The 16334-nt window shown below is 31.8% G+C and overlaps 2 protein-coding genes across 2 annotated transcripts; one reads left to right on the top strand and one right to left on the bottom strand.

Annotated features, from left to right (window-relative positions):
- Positions 1 to 6605: 6605 nt before the first annotated feature.
- Positions 6606 to 8041, top strand: LOC124921969 (dnaJ homolog subfamily B member 1-like). The gene is made up of 2 exons (XM_047462677.1): positions 6606 to 7293; positions 7371 to 8041. The coding sequence occupies exons 1-2, from the start codon at positions 6854 to 6856 to the stop codon at positions 7822 to 7824; spliced, it is 894 nt and encodes a 297-aa protein (XP_047318633.1). The 5' UTR covers positions 6606 to 6853; the 3' UTR covers positions 7825 to 8041.
- Positions 8042 to 8650: 609 nt separating this feature from the next.
- LOC124921967 (DEAD-box ATP-dependent RNA helicase 37-like) lies at positions 8651 to 10713 on the bottom strand. The gene is made up of 4 exons (XM_047462676.1): positions 9850 to 10713; positions 9570 to 9772; positions 9321 to 9395; positions 8651 to 9237 (listed from the first exon to the last, which is right to left on the bottom strand). Exons 1-4 carry the CDS (start codon positions 10574 to 10576, stop codon positions 8857 to 8859), a joined length of 1386 nt encoding a protein of 461 aa, XP_047318632.1. The 5' UTR covers positions 10577 to 10713; the 3' UTR covers positions 8651 to 8856.
- Positions 10714 to 16334: the final 5621 nt, after the last annotated feature.

The following is a 16334-nucleotide window of genomic DNA, read 5'->3' as shown; positions in this document are numbered from 1 at the left end:
TAAGCAAGAATAACATATTCAAACTTTTGTTTATAAGAACATTAATGTTTTTTTAGAACACTAACACGATCTATTACCGTCGTGATCTTATACTTTCATCTAAGTTACTAAATCCTTAGTGAGAATCAAATATAAGATATTTGATGGTTTAGGCAAGACTTTAACATATTTGAGTAACAAACAAACTGTAATAATTCATACCTTAAGGAATTAGCAATGCTACAACACATAAAGGAAGCATAAATATTTTTGATATGTTAACCACTTAAATTGGATTTACAATAATTGGTATCAAGCTTGAATCGGATAACAAAATTACATTGTTCAAATTTAAATTAAAAACTAAGTTGAAAACATTCAAGTCTGATTCAAAAAATATTTTCATGAGTTGTATTTGAATTTAAGTTAAAATATCAACAAATTTATAATTTTAAATAAAATTAATAAATAATATATATATTCATTTTCTCATTCTAGACAAGTATTTTTAAATATACTAGTATAAATTCTGTGCATTTGTACGGGTAAAAATATTATTTATTTATAAATATTTTAGATAAAATTAATATATTCAAATTTAATTAATTTAAAATTATTATTAGTTTGTAAAAATTAATTTCAATCCAAAATTTAATGTTAATATATATTTCAAAATTCATTAAATAATTTTATGAGTTTGAAAAACACTTAAAAGAAATTTAAATTTATTCTTAATAAAAATCAAGTCATTTACACCATTTATCTTGTTACTACTAAAGATCGATTCAGAAATTTTACTTAAAGTTGAGTTATACATTTTCTATTATCAACCTCTTATTCATTACCGTGACCTTTTTTACCACCACTTCGACAAACCAACCACCAATCACACAATCTACATCTCATACCGTGACCTCACACACATTCACACACCTATTATCTCTCGTCAAATCAACCATCAATCTCAATCGACCTCTCATATCATGACCTCACATTTTTCACATGTCTCTTATCACACTCGACAAACCAACCACCAATCTCAATCGACCACTAATATCGTGAGCTCTCACATTTCACATTTCGGTCAATCAAAATTTCATTCATATTATTTTTAACCACTGAAATCTCCTTTATTATCGGTCTCTTATCCCCACAAATCATACCTCTAATCTCATGATTTTTACCTTTATCGCAACCTCTTTTACCACGAATAGACCTCTTATCTTGTGACTCACACTTTTTAATATTCCTCTTTATCCACTCGGAAAATCACTTACAAATCTCAATCAACTTTTAATCTCTTGACCTCTTACCCTCACTTCGGTAAATCAACCACTAATCTTAGTCGACCTTTTGTGATTCAAACTTTTTCATAAGTCTCTTTATCCACTCGACAAACCACCCACCAAATCTTAGTCGACCTTTAATCTCTTGACCTCAAACACTCTTACAATTCGATTAATCAAACATCTCATTCATATATTTTAACCACTAATATCTCATTCATTACCCCTCTTTTATATTTATCGTGACCTCTTTTTTTACTATTACTTCGGTAAATCAACCACCAAATCCCAATCGACAATTCATCTCGAAACCTCACACACCTCTTATCCCATTGGCAAACTACCCACCAATCTTAGTCGACCTCTTGTGACTCACAATTTTTCATATGCCTCTTTATCCACTCGACAAACCACCCACTAAATCTTAGTTGGCTTCTTGTGACTCACACTTTTTCATATGTCTCTTTATCCACTCGGCAAACCACCAATCTTAGTCGACTTCTTTTACCCTCACTTCAACAAATCAACAATCAATTCCAATGGATCACACACCTCTTATCCCTCGTCAAACCAACCACTAATCCCTCAATTGACTCTTATCTTGTGACTCACACTTTTTTATATGCCTCTTATCCCTTGATTATAAGTTGTGCCACAATATATTATACTCAAGAATACATTTTTTAACATCGATCTCTCAAATATTTATAATACTCACTTTTAAATTTAGAGTTTTTAGGATTCAAACCCTAGTCTTAAACAAGAAATGTGAACACTTTAACCGCTAGACCACTTGAGATTGTTGAAATAATTTTATAATTTTGTGTAGGTATATATTTTGTATTTAGTATTTATTATCAATTATTTAATTAGTCGACATCTTGTGACTCGCACTTTTTCATATGCATATTTATCATATTTTCACACGCCTCTTATCCCTCGGTAAACCAACCATCAATCTCAATCACATTTTCAAACGTCTGTCATTCTTCATAAAACTAACCAATAATCTCAATCACAGTTTCACACGCCTTTTATCAATCAACAAACCAACCATCAATCTTAACCGACCTCTAATCTTGTGACATCACGATCTTTTGTTACCAATCTCTTATCATTTAACAAATAATATCTCAATTACACTTTCACACGTCTCTTATCCTTAGGAAAATAAACCACCAATCTCATTCGACATTTAATCGCATGACCTCACACTTTGATTAATCAATTATTTGATTCATATTTTTTAACCATTCTCATTTATTACTAACCTATTATCCCATGGAAAATCACACCCCAATCACACATGGTTAAAATGTTGTACTTGTTTTTGTTAGGTTGCAAGTTCGAAACATATTTATCGCATTTTTAATTTTATTTTTAACCATTTCAAATTTATGGACGAGTCAACTATGACCTAAATATCCATTATTCTCGCATATATATTAAAATTAACTACAATTTCAGACCCAACAAACCAAGTAAATTCAAATTAAATATTAATATATATATATATATATATATATATATATATATATATATATATATATATATATATATATATATATATTATAACTCTTTAGACCGCATTTAAATAAATGTATAAGTAAAAAAAATGACAGGTAGGTCATCGGCACGTTCTCACGAGTCAGAACTAACTCCTTATTTTCTCTATTGTCATTTCTCACTTTATCACTCCATGACCGTCCAATGCAAATTTTCCAACGTCATTTCTTTATCTTTCAAACAATTAACTTTTCTCCATTTATTTAAACTGTAACTTTTAGAAGAAAAATTATTTAATTTATTCGAATTATTAATTTTGAGAGTGTTTAATATTCAGAATTATATAGTTTATTCACTATACTTATTTAATTTATATGTAATAGTTAACTTTTTTTCCATTTACTTTATAAGTCGAATCAAAGGTTAAAAATATTTAATCTCTAAATAAAAATAAATGATTTAACTTTTATTCTCAAATAGTTATTTAAGCATTAAATTTTGTTTGAAAATAATGTTTAATATTTTTTATATTGATCAAATTAATTTTAAGGTGAATTACTATCTATAAATATAATTTTTTTTATTTTTTTATTTAAAAAATTAACACGATTCTTATAATCATTATTCCAATTAAGGGTGAAAAAAATTATCGATATTATATATCAAAAATACCGTACCGTCATATATCGAAAATATCGATTTTTTCGGTATACCCAATAAAAGGTAAGGTATAGTACCAATACCATCGAAATTATTGGTACAGTAAAAATATGAGATTTTCAAAATTTTAATGTACAGGGATATACTAAAATAATATTTATAAATTAAAAAACAAATATATATATATATACTATTTTTAAAGGAAATAAATATATTTGATATTAATTTAATTATAAAAACATTATTTTTAAAAATTAAATTAAATATAATTATACTGTAATATTATTCAATATATACCATTTCTAGATATTCTATTTTATAAGATATAAATTAAACTAATTTTATTTCACTATAAAGTGTTTGTTTTTTCTCTTTAAAATAGATCTATTAATAACTAATAGAGTCTAATATGTTAGAAAATGTATCTCAAATAAAAACATTCTCTCGTTTTTACTTTAGTATTACTTAAAAATTAATTCATGACATTTGTTAATTTTTAAGAAGGTTAAATTTTAAAAAATATTTTATTTTATAATAAATATCTTTAATATTAGTTTTATGTATCATTTAATAGGAATCATATTAAATTAGTTTTTGTTTTTGTTTAAATTAATATAATTTTTTAGGTATTAAAGGTATAATAGTGATTTCGTATAAAAATTAAGATATAACGAAATCAATGTAAGATAAATGTATGCATTTTTCTATACTGAAACTTCGGTAAGGTATAAAGTATGAATAAAAAATTAAGGTATATTGTACTTGTACATACCCATAATTCCACCTTAAGTTAAAATGTTATTAGTGATAATCGAAGTCATGACATTTAATCTTTTAGATGCGATTTTTTTTTTATCTCTTGAGCTACCATAGTAGGTTCAAACAAATGTTAAGTATTTTTTTAAACCGTTTCAGTTTGGTTTCTTAAATTATGTGATTATCCAAAAACTAAAATATTGATAAAATCCGAGATATCGATTTTTAGCATTTCTTCAAAGTTATCTATTTATTAAATTAAGTATTATTAAAATATACTTAATTTTAAATATATATATATTTTAAAAGACGATTTAAGTGAGAATCGATTAATTGACTTATTTTATTAAACATAAAAAAAAAGTTGCAAATTGTTCTTTAAGGAAAAAAAAAATAGAAAATCTAAGTTTGATTATATTACCCTAATAAATTCTGGTCAAATTAAAAAGAAAAATTAACTATGATAGGATGACATGGAGTTAAGCATAGTCTTGCTAGAGCCACAAAGCTAGTCATTATTAGTTTGGATTTTATTTCTTCATACCACTAGGAATGGCTTCATATTGGGTAATCTTGAGAAGTCTCTTTTGAGTTTTATTTTTTTATTTGTTTGTAATTTATGACAAAAAGATATTTGTTTGGTATGTTTATTTTATATTTTTTTTAATAATTGCACATTTTTCAATCTCTTTTCAAATTAATCAATGGTTGTTAAGTTTAAAATAAATAAAAACTCTAATTTATCCTTTCAACAACAATTTAATGATGTTTTGGATTATTCTTACTTATTTTAGACTTTAGAGTTCCATATTTGGATGCAATCTTAATCTCAGGATCAGATAGCATTGATTTACCAACAGGTCCAACAATTACAGCATGATCGAAGGATAATTTGATAAAACGTATATGAAGAAAAATAGAAAAAATAGCTTTTTATCTCTATCAAATTTTAATATATTTATGTTAAATTGTATAAAATTATATAAAGAGAATTAAAAAGATAATCTATTGTCCATATATTCATAACTCATGAAAGAGTGGAGGGCTCCATATTTCAAACCACACTCAATTCCCATTTTACGAAAAAAGAAAAAATTTTCTCCAATTATAGCCCAATGAGAGGTAAAATATCTATATCACAATCATCATAGTGAAGGAGACAATTGTATGCATTTCGATTTGTTCCATCAAAATTGATTTCAAAGTGTAAACACTTATATATGACCTACTATTATGTCATATTATCGACATATCGTGAATTATATTTAATTTGATTATTTATAGTTTCATTGCATGACCGAATAACCTATTACTTGACATGGTTTGTTTCATCTTATTTGTATGGTTATATTTTACTCAATTCAAGTTTTAGTATTATTTAGAGAAATGTTTTCGTCTCACATCCAATTAAATTGTTTGAAAAATTCTTTTAAATAGACGACTTTTCATCGAAGAAGAGGGAAGACGAGATCTCCTCATAGATGTTTTTACCAACGTTTCGATTGACCTAGAGTCTGACAAAAAGTTTTCTCCGTCCAACTCTCTCGATTTTAAAACTAGCTATATTTATCTTGCGTCTCTCCAAAGAACTTCATTCCGGTTTCTTTGAAAAGAGGTGTGAAAATCAAAAATTCCATCTAAAATCTCGTTTTTTAATTAGGAAGCTATCAATGGAGGGGTATTGACATCTAAAAAATGAAAAAGAAAAGTTTTCATTTCGTTAGCAGATGCAACATTTGTTTGAAAAATGAAGAGTCCATTGAGCATATTCTTTTTCATTATGACCTTGTCAAGAGTATGTGGGGGTTCTTCTACAGAATCTCTTCCAATTTTAATGGGATACACTAACAAAAGTCATCGACTTTTATGTCAAATGAATTGAATGGAGTTTTAGCAACAAAATCACGGACGACCAAAAACTAATCATGTGGTGGATAATACGGAAAGAAAGAAAGAAAAGAGGTTTCGAATGAAAAAATTATAGGTACGAACGTCTCAAAGAATTTATGTTACACGCGTTCGTTTTAATCCAAAAAAAAATGAGCATATACAATATGGAAATTTTTCGATTTTATTCACATTTAAAATTCATATGTAGTTTTCTTATTTATTAATTTTTTTTTCTTCCTTTTGTAATGTTTAAACGTATCTTGTACTATTTTTTTTAATAAAAACTAACCTTGTAAAAAAGAATTATTAGACCTATTTAATTAGTGCAACAACTTAATGATAACTACCATTTATTTTTGACATAAAGTCACAATCCCCACATTCATATAGTCAACTAATGACATAAATAGTCCACATTTCTTATTTTATAATTTGAATATTACAAAATTTTAAAAAAGTTGTTTTTCACCTTAACAATTTGACAGCAATGTGAAGCTAACATATTAGGCTGGCGCGTACGTGATCCCAGCAGCCCTTCACCTTCATTCATTACTTTGGTCTTCTCCTCTTCTTCTTCTTCTTATCTCAAACAACTTGTTCTCTAGTGAAAGCAGATTTGACAGGTCGCCGAGTCGCCGGAAACTGTCGGAACCCACCCTATCTTCAAACCGTCCGCTGATTCTGATTCTACCCTACAAAAACAATCGGTTTTCCTTATCTTCTTCAAATCCATCCACCCAGAATTGAGACAGAGACACAGAAAGATCTGGGTTTTAATGGGTGTTGATTATTATCACATCTTAAGAGTCGCACAGACTGCAACCGATGAAGATTTGAAGAAATCTTACAAGAAACTTGCAATGAAATGGCATCCAGATAAGAATCAATCTCCAGGGGCTGAATCGAAATTCAAGCAGATCTCTGAAGCTTATGAGATCCTCAGCAATCCTAGAAGCCGCCAAGTCTACGATCTCTACGGCAAGGAAGCACTCAAATCAGAAGACGGTGGAGAAGGATCTTACCGATTCAACCCTCGAGATGCAGCAGACATGTTCAAGGAATTCTTTGGTGGAAACGGTGGTAATGGGGAAGGTATGAAATCAAATGGGTATAAACTTATGGATGTTGAAAATAAACTAGCTTGTAGCTTGGAGGAACTCTATAAGGGTTCCAAGAGGAAGATGAAGATCAGCCGCATTGTTCCTGACAATTCTGGGTATGTTTTTTTGATTATACATATAGATAGATAGATCCAGAAATTCCTGCAATATTTCTTAACCAATCTTATTACAGAAAACCGAAGATGGTTGAAGAAGTAGTGTCGATAGAGATCAAACCCGGTTGGAAAAAGGGGACGAAGATCACTTTCCCTGAGAAAGGAAACCAAGAACCTGGGTTTTCTGCAGGTGATCTAGTGTTCTTGGTGGAGGAAAAGGCTCATGATGTGTTCAAGAGGGATGGAAATGATCTAATTGTGCATAAGAAGATATCTCTAGTAGATGCTTTAATTGGGAGGAACAAGATTAATCTGGTTACTCTTGATGGGAGGAACCTAATTGTTCCTGTGAAGCACATTGTGAGGCCTGGATTTGAGGTGGCGGTTGAAGACGAAGGGATGCCTATATCGAAAGAACCGGGGAAGAAAGGGCGATTGAGGATCAAGTTTGATGTTGAGTTTCCGACAAAGCTCACTCAAGAACAGAAATCTGAGCTCAAGAGGGTTTTGTCCACCACTACTACTAGCTAATAATGAAAAATAAACATGGTTTGATGAAATTGTGCATAAGTTACTAACTAGGGAAAATCATATGATGTTTGGCTTGATTTTAACTTTTCTAACTGAGAGTTGCTACTTATTTTAAGGTGGCTTAAATGTTATGATTCCTTTGAGTTATTTATATTTTATATGTAAAATAACTGAAATAATTTTAATAATGTTATATTAATAAAGTTAATTATTTCTGAAAATTTTATAGAACAAGAACAATTGATTATGAGATTTTGTCAACTCAAGCCAACTAATTGTGGTTTTGTTAGTTTTGTTCTGAGTTCTTGTCTTGCATTGGATTTTCTTGTAAAGCCAATCAATTCAAATATCTTGTAAAGCCAATCAATTCAATTAATATCTTTATTTTTCTTATAAACTTTAAATATAAAATAGTGGGTATAAAAAGTAATTAAAAATCAAAATAACTTGTATTTTTTCAATAATTGGCCATCTTGATCCAAATATTTTGTTTCTTTCCCTTGTAAAATGATCTTTGCTCCTAGATCCAAATTTAGGGTTTTCTTAACTCAAAAGTTTAGATCTAGTTTCATATTTAGCTTTAATGCCAAATGAGTTCAGATCTAAGAGCAGACACAATTGTAGTTTGACACTTGATAATTGTTGTATATGTCTTTTGTTCTTCCTTTGTTGGTTCAGATGATCAATGATGTGGGATTCCTAGCCAATTTTCTTGGGATCCCTTTCTAAATGTTCCTTCATTCTTGATCGTGTGTAACTGTTTTTGAAACAGCAAAAACCTAATCTTTGTTTCATTTTAAGCCTACTTTTTTGTCAAGAAGTTTGGTAAGATGTTAAAACAAAAGTTCATTAATTGGCTGAGTTGCCAACCAAAAGAGAAGTGTCTGTGTAATGATGATGCCAATTAACAGATTTTAGAGCAAATGGTGAGTCGAAATGAATCCCCAAAAGAAGAAAACAAAAGCTACATTCACCACCAACATTTTGTCAAAGCCAATTCAAGAAGATGCCAACACTAATTAATTAAACCAGTCATGCATCTGCTTGAACGTAGCTTCTGGTTTGAGGAGCTCCCGGGGCTGCTGCTGCACCACCACCACCCCTTCCTCCTCTTGGCCTATTGTTATTGTTGACATAGTAGCTTCTTGGGTAATAGTTTCCAGACTGATCGAAGAATTGGTTTCCAGACCCACCACCACTTCCTCCTCCTCTGCCACTTCCTCTTCCACCACGACCACCACTGGAATATCCTCCTCTACGCCCACCACCGCCGCCTCTTTGGTTCTGGTAGCTTCTCCTTTGGGCATACTGCTGGTCTTCCTTCGATTCTCCTACTCTCTGATTCTCATCTTCTGTCTCTGATTTGATTAACTCTTCTTTCGTTCTGACTTCTCCGGAATCATCTTGGTACTCCTGCAACCAATTTTATTCATTTATTATCCAGGATTTTGACAAGCTCATGGAAACAAACAATCAAGGGATGTTATGAAACCAACCTTTTGAGATTCTTCCACCGGGTTTGATTCGTAACTGTAAGTTTCATTGCCTTGAATGTTTGACGAATCAGCTTCCTATGAAAATCAAACCAGCTTATTTTCATGCTTTCTTTTGAAATTAAGATATCTAGCTATCCATACAAGAATAAAACCCTAGACTAAAGGATTATAGATGTAGTTAGTGATCATATTCTTAGTGTCGGACAGGCTGCTGCAACTCAAACTGATATTCTTATCTTTAATGATTACCTCCTGATACTGTTGTTCATTGGGGATTTCAGCTAGGGTCGACACATTTAAGGGCACATGGTACTCTTGAGTGGCGCCAACCTGAAAAGATCCATAATTTCCTGCTGCTGCAGCAGCCATCACAACCGTAGCTTTCATCTCTGGCGTAGTGGTGAAGTAGTGCGAGGCCATTATCTTGCTGAGCTTAGCTCTTAATCCCGCATCTAACAATATCATTAATCAAAAAGTGAGTGTAGACAATGTATATAAATGTTGTTTGATCAGCTATCAGAAAACATACATGTGGTGTTTGGAATTGAATCGATTGGTTCATCGGAGCTAGCAAGCCAACGCTTAGCGTTCTCTACGCACTTCTGCAAAGCGTTCTTGTGAGAGAGGACCGAATCCGTAGGTCTTGATATCAACAAACCACTCAATCTCGAAATCGAATCCAAATCCATATCAACAAGCAGATCCGCGGATTCATCATCGGTAACGTAATCGTAAGTCAAACAGCAACCTCTTTCGTGCGTCCGAGTCAACATCATGGAGGTGAAATCGTTCTGACTTTTAACATCAAACATCATACCAAAATAAAGCAGATTAAGAAGATCCTCAACGATTGAGTCATCATCTCTATTCTCCTCCACCTCCTTTTGAGCCTCAGCATCCGCCGTTTGATGTTCTTCTTCTTCTTCTTTTTCTTCCTTATCATCAAGTGGATCGGCGGTAGTATCAGACGGGGAAGCAGATTCCTGATGGCGATGGCGATGGAGAGCAAGAGTAATTTCTTCAGCAACAGCAGCGGCGAGAGGCTGCCGGAGTCTCTCCAACTCGTCGATTGAAGCTGAGATGGAGACTTTCGAACGGATGAGATCTTCTTGCTCCTTGTTGATGGCTTTTCCTTGAGCTAGAGAGTCTTCGATTTGGAGGATGCGGTTTTGCTTCTTACGTAGGGCTCGTAGACGCTTGTTAATGAAGTTGAGAACGGGTCCTTCAGAGGCGTCCATGGAATCCGTAGCCGCCATTGATTTACAGAGAAAGGAAGGGTTTTGAGAGGTTTTGTAGTAGTGTAGAGTCGGTCTTCTTCTTCTCCTTCTCTAGTAGATATGGAGTGTAGATTTAGAGGGAGGAGCGCTCCTTCAATACAAGAGAGAGAAGGGAAAAAAGGTAGCCCCTTTTCACTTATTTATTATTCTTTTTATATTTATGAGCTTATTTCAATTTTTATATATTGTGACATCATAAATTTAATATATATATATATATTTTCTTTTTATTTTATTTATAATTTAAAATAATATAATATTATTTTAAAAAATATGAATTATAATTTTTTTTAGATAATACATCATAAACAAAATATAAAAAAAGATTAAAAATATATGGAGATTTTATAACCTTCATTATAATATCTTTTAATTTTATAATTGTTAAAAAAAATTATATATTATTCTTAAAAAGTTTTATAGTGAAAAATTTAAATAAAAAAATAAAAAATAGGCAATAAAAGATAGTATATAAAGAATATAAAAAAAGTAAAAAAATAATTTTATTTATTTACTTAATCATTTACGAAAAATAAATATACAAAAAAATATTTATATAATTAAATTTTAAAACTATATATTATTTAGGATTTGTTGTCAGAGAAAGAAACGATTGACGATGTAGAAAATAAATTCTAGTCTCCGGTTGAAGATATAATCAAGTCAATTCTATTAGAATACTTTATCTTCAGATTAATGTTATTGAATTATCGATTTTCATTCATAAGGTGTCTTACGAGGAATTAGTGATTTTTAAGCCAGATTATGATAATGTTAGGATCTAGGTCGCGGCTGGGGGACCGGGGTTGGTCGGTTAACGCGTTTCACTCAACGGTTGGTGTTTAATCCGGTTAGAGATTAACACCGGGGTTTCAATACTACACAAACTGTCATAAACCCTTGAATCGAGTTCAAGTGCGGAAGTGGTTTGTTTCAGGTTGAAGCAGCACACACACTGGATGGACAGAACCGAATTTAGATAAGGTCGGTTTGGAGTATAGTCAGGTTAGGTAGAATCGGTTAGAGTACAAGGCCGACAGAAAGTAAATAGCAAGGCAAAATTTTATGGATGTTCGGAGATAAACTCCTACGTCACCCCTTCCTCTCGAAACTGCGAGAAGGATATTCACTAAGGAATACACAAACACAATCCGATCGAGACTTATTTTCTGCTCGATAACACTCGTACAATTCTCACCGAAATTGTAATCACGCTTCAAATACACTCAAGCTCTAAATCTTGTAGAGAGATAAACTTGCAATTAATAAATCTTAGAACTTGTAATTGGTAGAACTGATAACCATTTTGTCACTTGGGTTGTTGAAAACTCTTAGAACTGCATTTACTCCTCTTCAGCTCCTTCTTTTATAGGTGAAATGTGCCAACGGTCACATTTCATTTCCTTGAATCTGATTGGTTGAGCAGAAGTTCAGTGATTCAGACCTGGCAGTCTAGGCTTCCAGTGTATAGGTCAAATCGGCTAGGTTTGTCTTTTACTTAGTATGACAACTGTCGGTTGGACAGTTGTCTGCACCTGGAAGATTGCGCCTCTAATTTATCCTGGAGTGGAAAGATCTTGTCGGACGATCTTCTGCAGCCTGCAGATTGTCCTCTGACTTGTATGAATATGACAATATTAAGGTCTGTCCCTTTGGTATCATCCTCAACAGATACTCAGGGTATCTATCTGCACCGGCCGGTTGTTTAGGTTAACCGGATGACTTCCGGTTTTTCAATAACTTCAGATTGACCGAATGTCCAACGATTTTGGCCTTCTGATTTGACCGGTGTCTTATCTTCTTGTTCGGTCAGATTTTTGGTCGGTTGGGTTGTTTGACCGGTTGAGTAACTTGACCGGTTGAATTCTTTAACCGTTCCTGCACAAGAAGTTTGTTTTTGTTAAGTTCTATTTAACCGATCTAATTTTATCTAACAGATAACAACGAGAATATATACAAGTAGAATTCTAGACACATAATATGACGATGGATGAAAATAAATCCTCAGGAAGGAGGTCCTTGAATTAGAAACTAAAGTGGTGGCTAGGGTGAGCATAAACTCAACTCATTTGTCAACCCATTTGTCTTATTTGATTCTTCGATCTATGTCTTGTACGAGGCTATGTTCGAGTTAAAACACCACCCAAAGTAGTGGCATTTGTGGCATAGATCATCAACCCTCAAAAGTTTGAGTTGAATTCAAAGTGGTGGTTGAAATTCAAAAAGATGCCTCAATTAGAACAAAGTCAAAGAGAAAAGATGCCTCACTCACGCTTAGAACACATTAACCAAAGAAGAAGATTCTTCGGGCGGCGATTGGAGTTGAAACACCAGTCGAAGTGGTGGCGACTGTTGCCATAGTAATTCAACCTACAAAGGTTGCAAAAGAAGCCCCACTCCCGCTTAGAACACAACAGCCGAAGAAGAAAATTTAATAACTCTGGATGACGGTTGAAGTTGAAACACCAGCAGATCTGGTGGCGGATGTTGCCATAGAAACTTTACCCATAGAGGTTGCAAAAAAAGTCTCACTCTCTCTTAGAACACAACAACTTAAGAGGAAATTTAAGATTAAGAATTAGACAACGATTGGAGTTGAAACACCACCCGAAGTGGTGGCTAGGGGTGAGCATCATTTGGATTAACCTAAACCCCAACCCTAACCCAAAATATTAATTAAGGTAAATTAATTTTGTTTGGATTGAATTTGGGTTGGGTTGAATTTAGGCTGAAGACATTTTAAGTTGGGTTAGGATTACCCAAAATATGCAAATTAAATTAAATTAATTAAATTCTCTCTTATCAATTCAATATAAATGAACTATTTTTTAACTCCAATATATTCTCTTGATTTTCACTATATTGATCTCAGTCAAACGAAAATGACATATCACTATTATTCTAAAACTCTTTAATGACATAAGAGTTTATCATATTTAAGACTTTGTTTAGTATGAATTATTTAAATAATTCATATTAATCTCACCTATTATTTCTTCAACTGATTTAGTAATTAAAATATCAAAATAATTTCAAATAAATCAAAATTATGTTAAACGGGTTAAAAAACGTATAATAATGTCAAAGACATATTAGATAGAGCAAGAAACAAATTAAACGAATCGAAAATGTTAAATGTGTCACATGTGTGTTAAACGAGCAAAAACATGTTAAACGTGCCAAAACGTGCCAAAAGCGTGTTAAACGTGGAAAAACGTGTTAAACGTGGAAAAACATATTAAACGTGTCAAAACATGCCAAAAACGTGTTAGACGTGCTAAAAACGTGTGAAACAGATTAAAAATATGTGAAATGGATTAAAATGAGTTACGTACTTGTTAAAACAAAAAATGTATTAAACGAGTCAAAATAGGTTAAACGAATCAAATATTAGTTAAACGAATTTAAAACGTATAAAATGAGGTAAAACGAATCAAATAATTGTTAAACGAATCAAAATATATTAAACCAAACAAAAACATGTTAAATGTTAACGAGTAAAAAATGTAATATATGTGTTACAAACTAAAATTTAGTTTGGGTTACTCAACTCAACTCAACCCTAACCCATATTATTTGATAATATGAGTTGGATAATGGGTTGAGTAAATTTAATTTGGGTTGAATATGGGTTGAGTTCCCATTTACACACCCTTAGTGGTGGCGACTGTTGGCATAGATTATCAACCCGTAGAGGTTGGAGTTGAAATACCACCCGAAGTGATGGCAGCTGTTGCCATATAACCTCATCACACAGATGTTAGGGTAGCAAAAGAAGCCGGAATAAAGAAACCAGGGCCGACTCCTTGCTCTCCATATATGGAAACAATATCGAATAAGTATGCCAAAATGTTCAAATGGATGCAAACGACTGAAAAGGACAAATTCGTTGCGAAGTTATTTCTTGCAGATTTGGACTTAAGGTAACATCTTTAGAACTTTTCATAGTCATTATAATTTTTTCTTAACTCTTATCAGTCTTATCAAGATGTGTTTTCTTGATTATTATTGCAGTGAAGTTTTATTCCACAACGAGAGAGTCACACTCACCAATGAAAAGTGAAATGTGGACTGTAGAATAAATGATGATTGGGCCCAATTTCTCAATTTGAAGATTAGGAGACATCCCAGCGGTATATGGAGAATTTTCTTCTCTGCATTAACATATATATATAAGCTTTTATATATGATTATTTTCTTTGTTTTTTTAATGTGATGCTCATTTGCACAGTACATATCCCTATGAGGATTGTTTTCCTATTTCAATTCAAGAGAAAATGAAATTATTTCAAATATCATCTAAAGACCCGAAGTTGGCTGACATTGTAAATAACCTCTCCAATATTTTAGAAAATTCTCATTTTTCGGTTATCTAACCATATGACATCTTAAATAAAATGGTCATTTTTGCATATTTCATTCCCCATTTTAGAACATTCACATTTTTATGTTTTCTACATCAACATGCGAAAACAAGAGATTCAAATAATTGACAACCTTCCATTGCCAAAAGGTTTGCATTGGAAGAAAAATTATAAAACATCTCAGGCCTTGGTAATAAGCTGAACTTTTCTATCTATATTTGTTTTTATTTCATATCTATGTTTATATTTTTTTCTTGCCTTGGTAAAATAAAAACGTGTTTTTGTGGAATTCATGAAGAGTGTAGACTCAGATATCATCGCATCTAAATTATCGTTCAACGTTTTGAAATCTCCTTGCTAATACCCAGATAATAAAACGGATTGTGGAATCTACTGTACGTGGAAACTTGAGACATATACAGGAGATTAACGAGATTGAATTTTTCTCTGAACAAAGGAAATGTAAGTTATACAGTTTTAACATGTTAATTGTTTAACATTTTTGATTATTTGAGAATTCTTTATCCTAACCTGCTGAAACTTGTTTTTTTTTGAAGTCCAAGGGAGTAATTGAGGCGTTGAGGATAAAATATGGTGCGACGATTCTGATGTCAGATGTGAACTCTTCTAGGAAGGAATTGCCTCAAAATTATGTTTCATTGACTAAAAATTTAGAGAAAATATAAATAGATGAACACAAATTATAAATTAATACCATTTGCATTCTTAAGAAATAATTACTAAGTGCTTCAGTATCCCCACTCCTTAACCTCTACATGTTCTCTTATCAAAATACATGTTATAACACCCTCCAACTTCCACAACAAACGATTGAAAACTTTTGACCAAAGTTATTCCAGCCTCATCATTTAAATCTCATCTCCTATTTGAATGTGTGCCCATTACTTTGTAAGATCTAATATGTTGTGCATTCCTAGGGCTTAATGTATGGTTATGTTCAAGACATACAATTGTTATTACAAATTCTCCTTCATTCCTAATAACTATATTAATTTTAGCTTTACAATTTGTCTTAGTTGTAGGTCTATGTTTAAATATATTTTTGGACCTCGAAGCTTTCATAACACTCTTCGAACAAACAATGGTGAAGTATTTATGTTTACCATCTACCCATTTTTGGTGCCTACTTTGCAAATGCCGAATCCAGTTGATTGGGCATGTGATTTATAGAATTGACGAACTTCTTCTTTAGAGGAAAATGCCATTCCAACATTGAGAATATTGAGAATTTGGCTGCGAAAATTAGTCTGAATAATGTCATTATAAAAGTTTTTTTAAATACAAACATCATTTGAACTATCATTTGGTCTCGAACATGATCATGTTCGAGACTAATATATCCCGAACATGGT

The sequence above is a fragment of the Impatiens glandulifera genome, chromosome 1 (assembly GCF_907164915.1).
Source record: "Impatiens glandulifera chromosome 1, dImpGla2.1, whole genome shotgun sequence".
NCBI lineage: Eukaryota > Viridiplantae > Streptophyta > Magnoliopsida > Ericales > Balsaminaceae > Impatiens > Impatiens glandulifera.
This window is presented reverse-complemented; position numbering and strand designations above follow the sequence as displayed.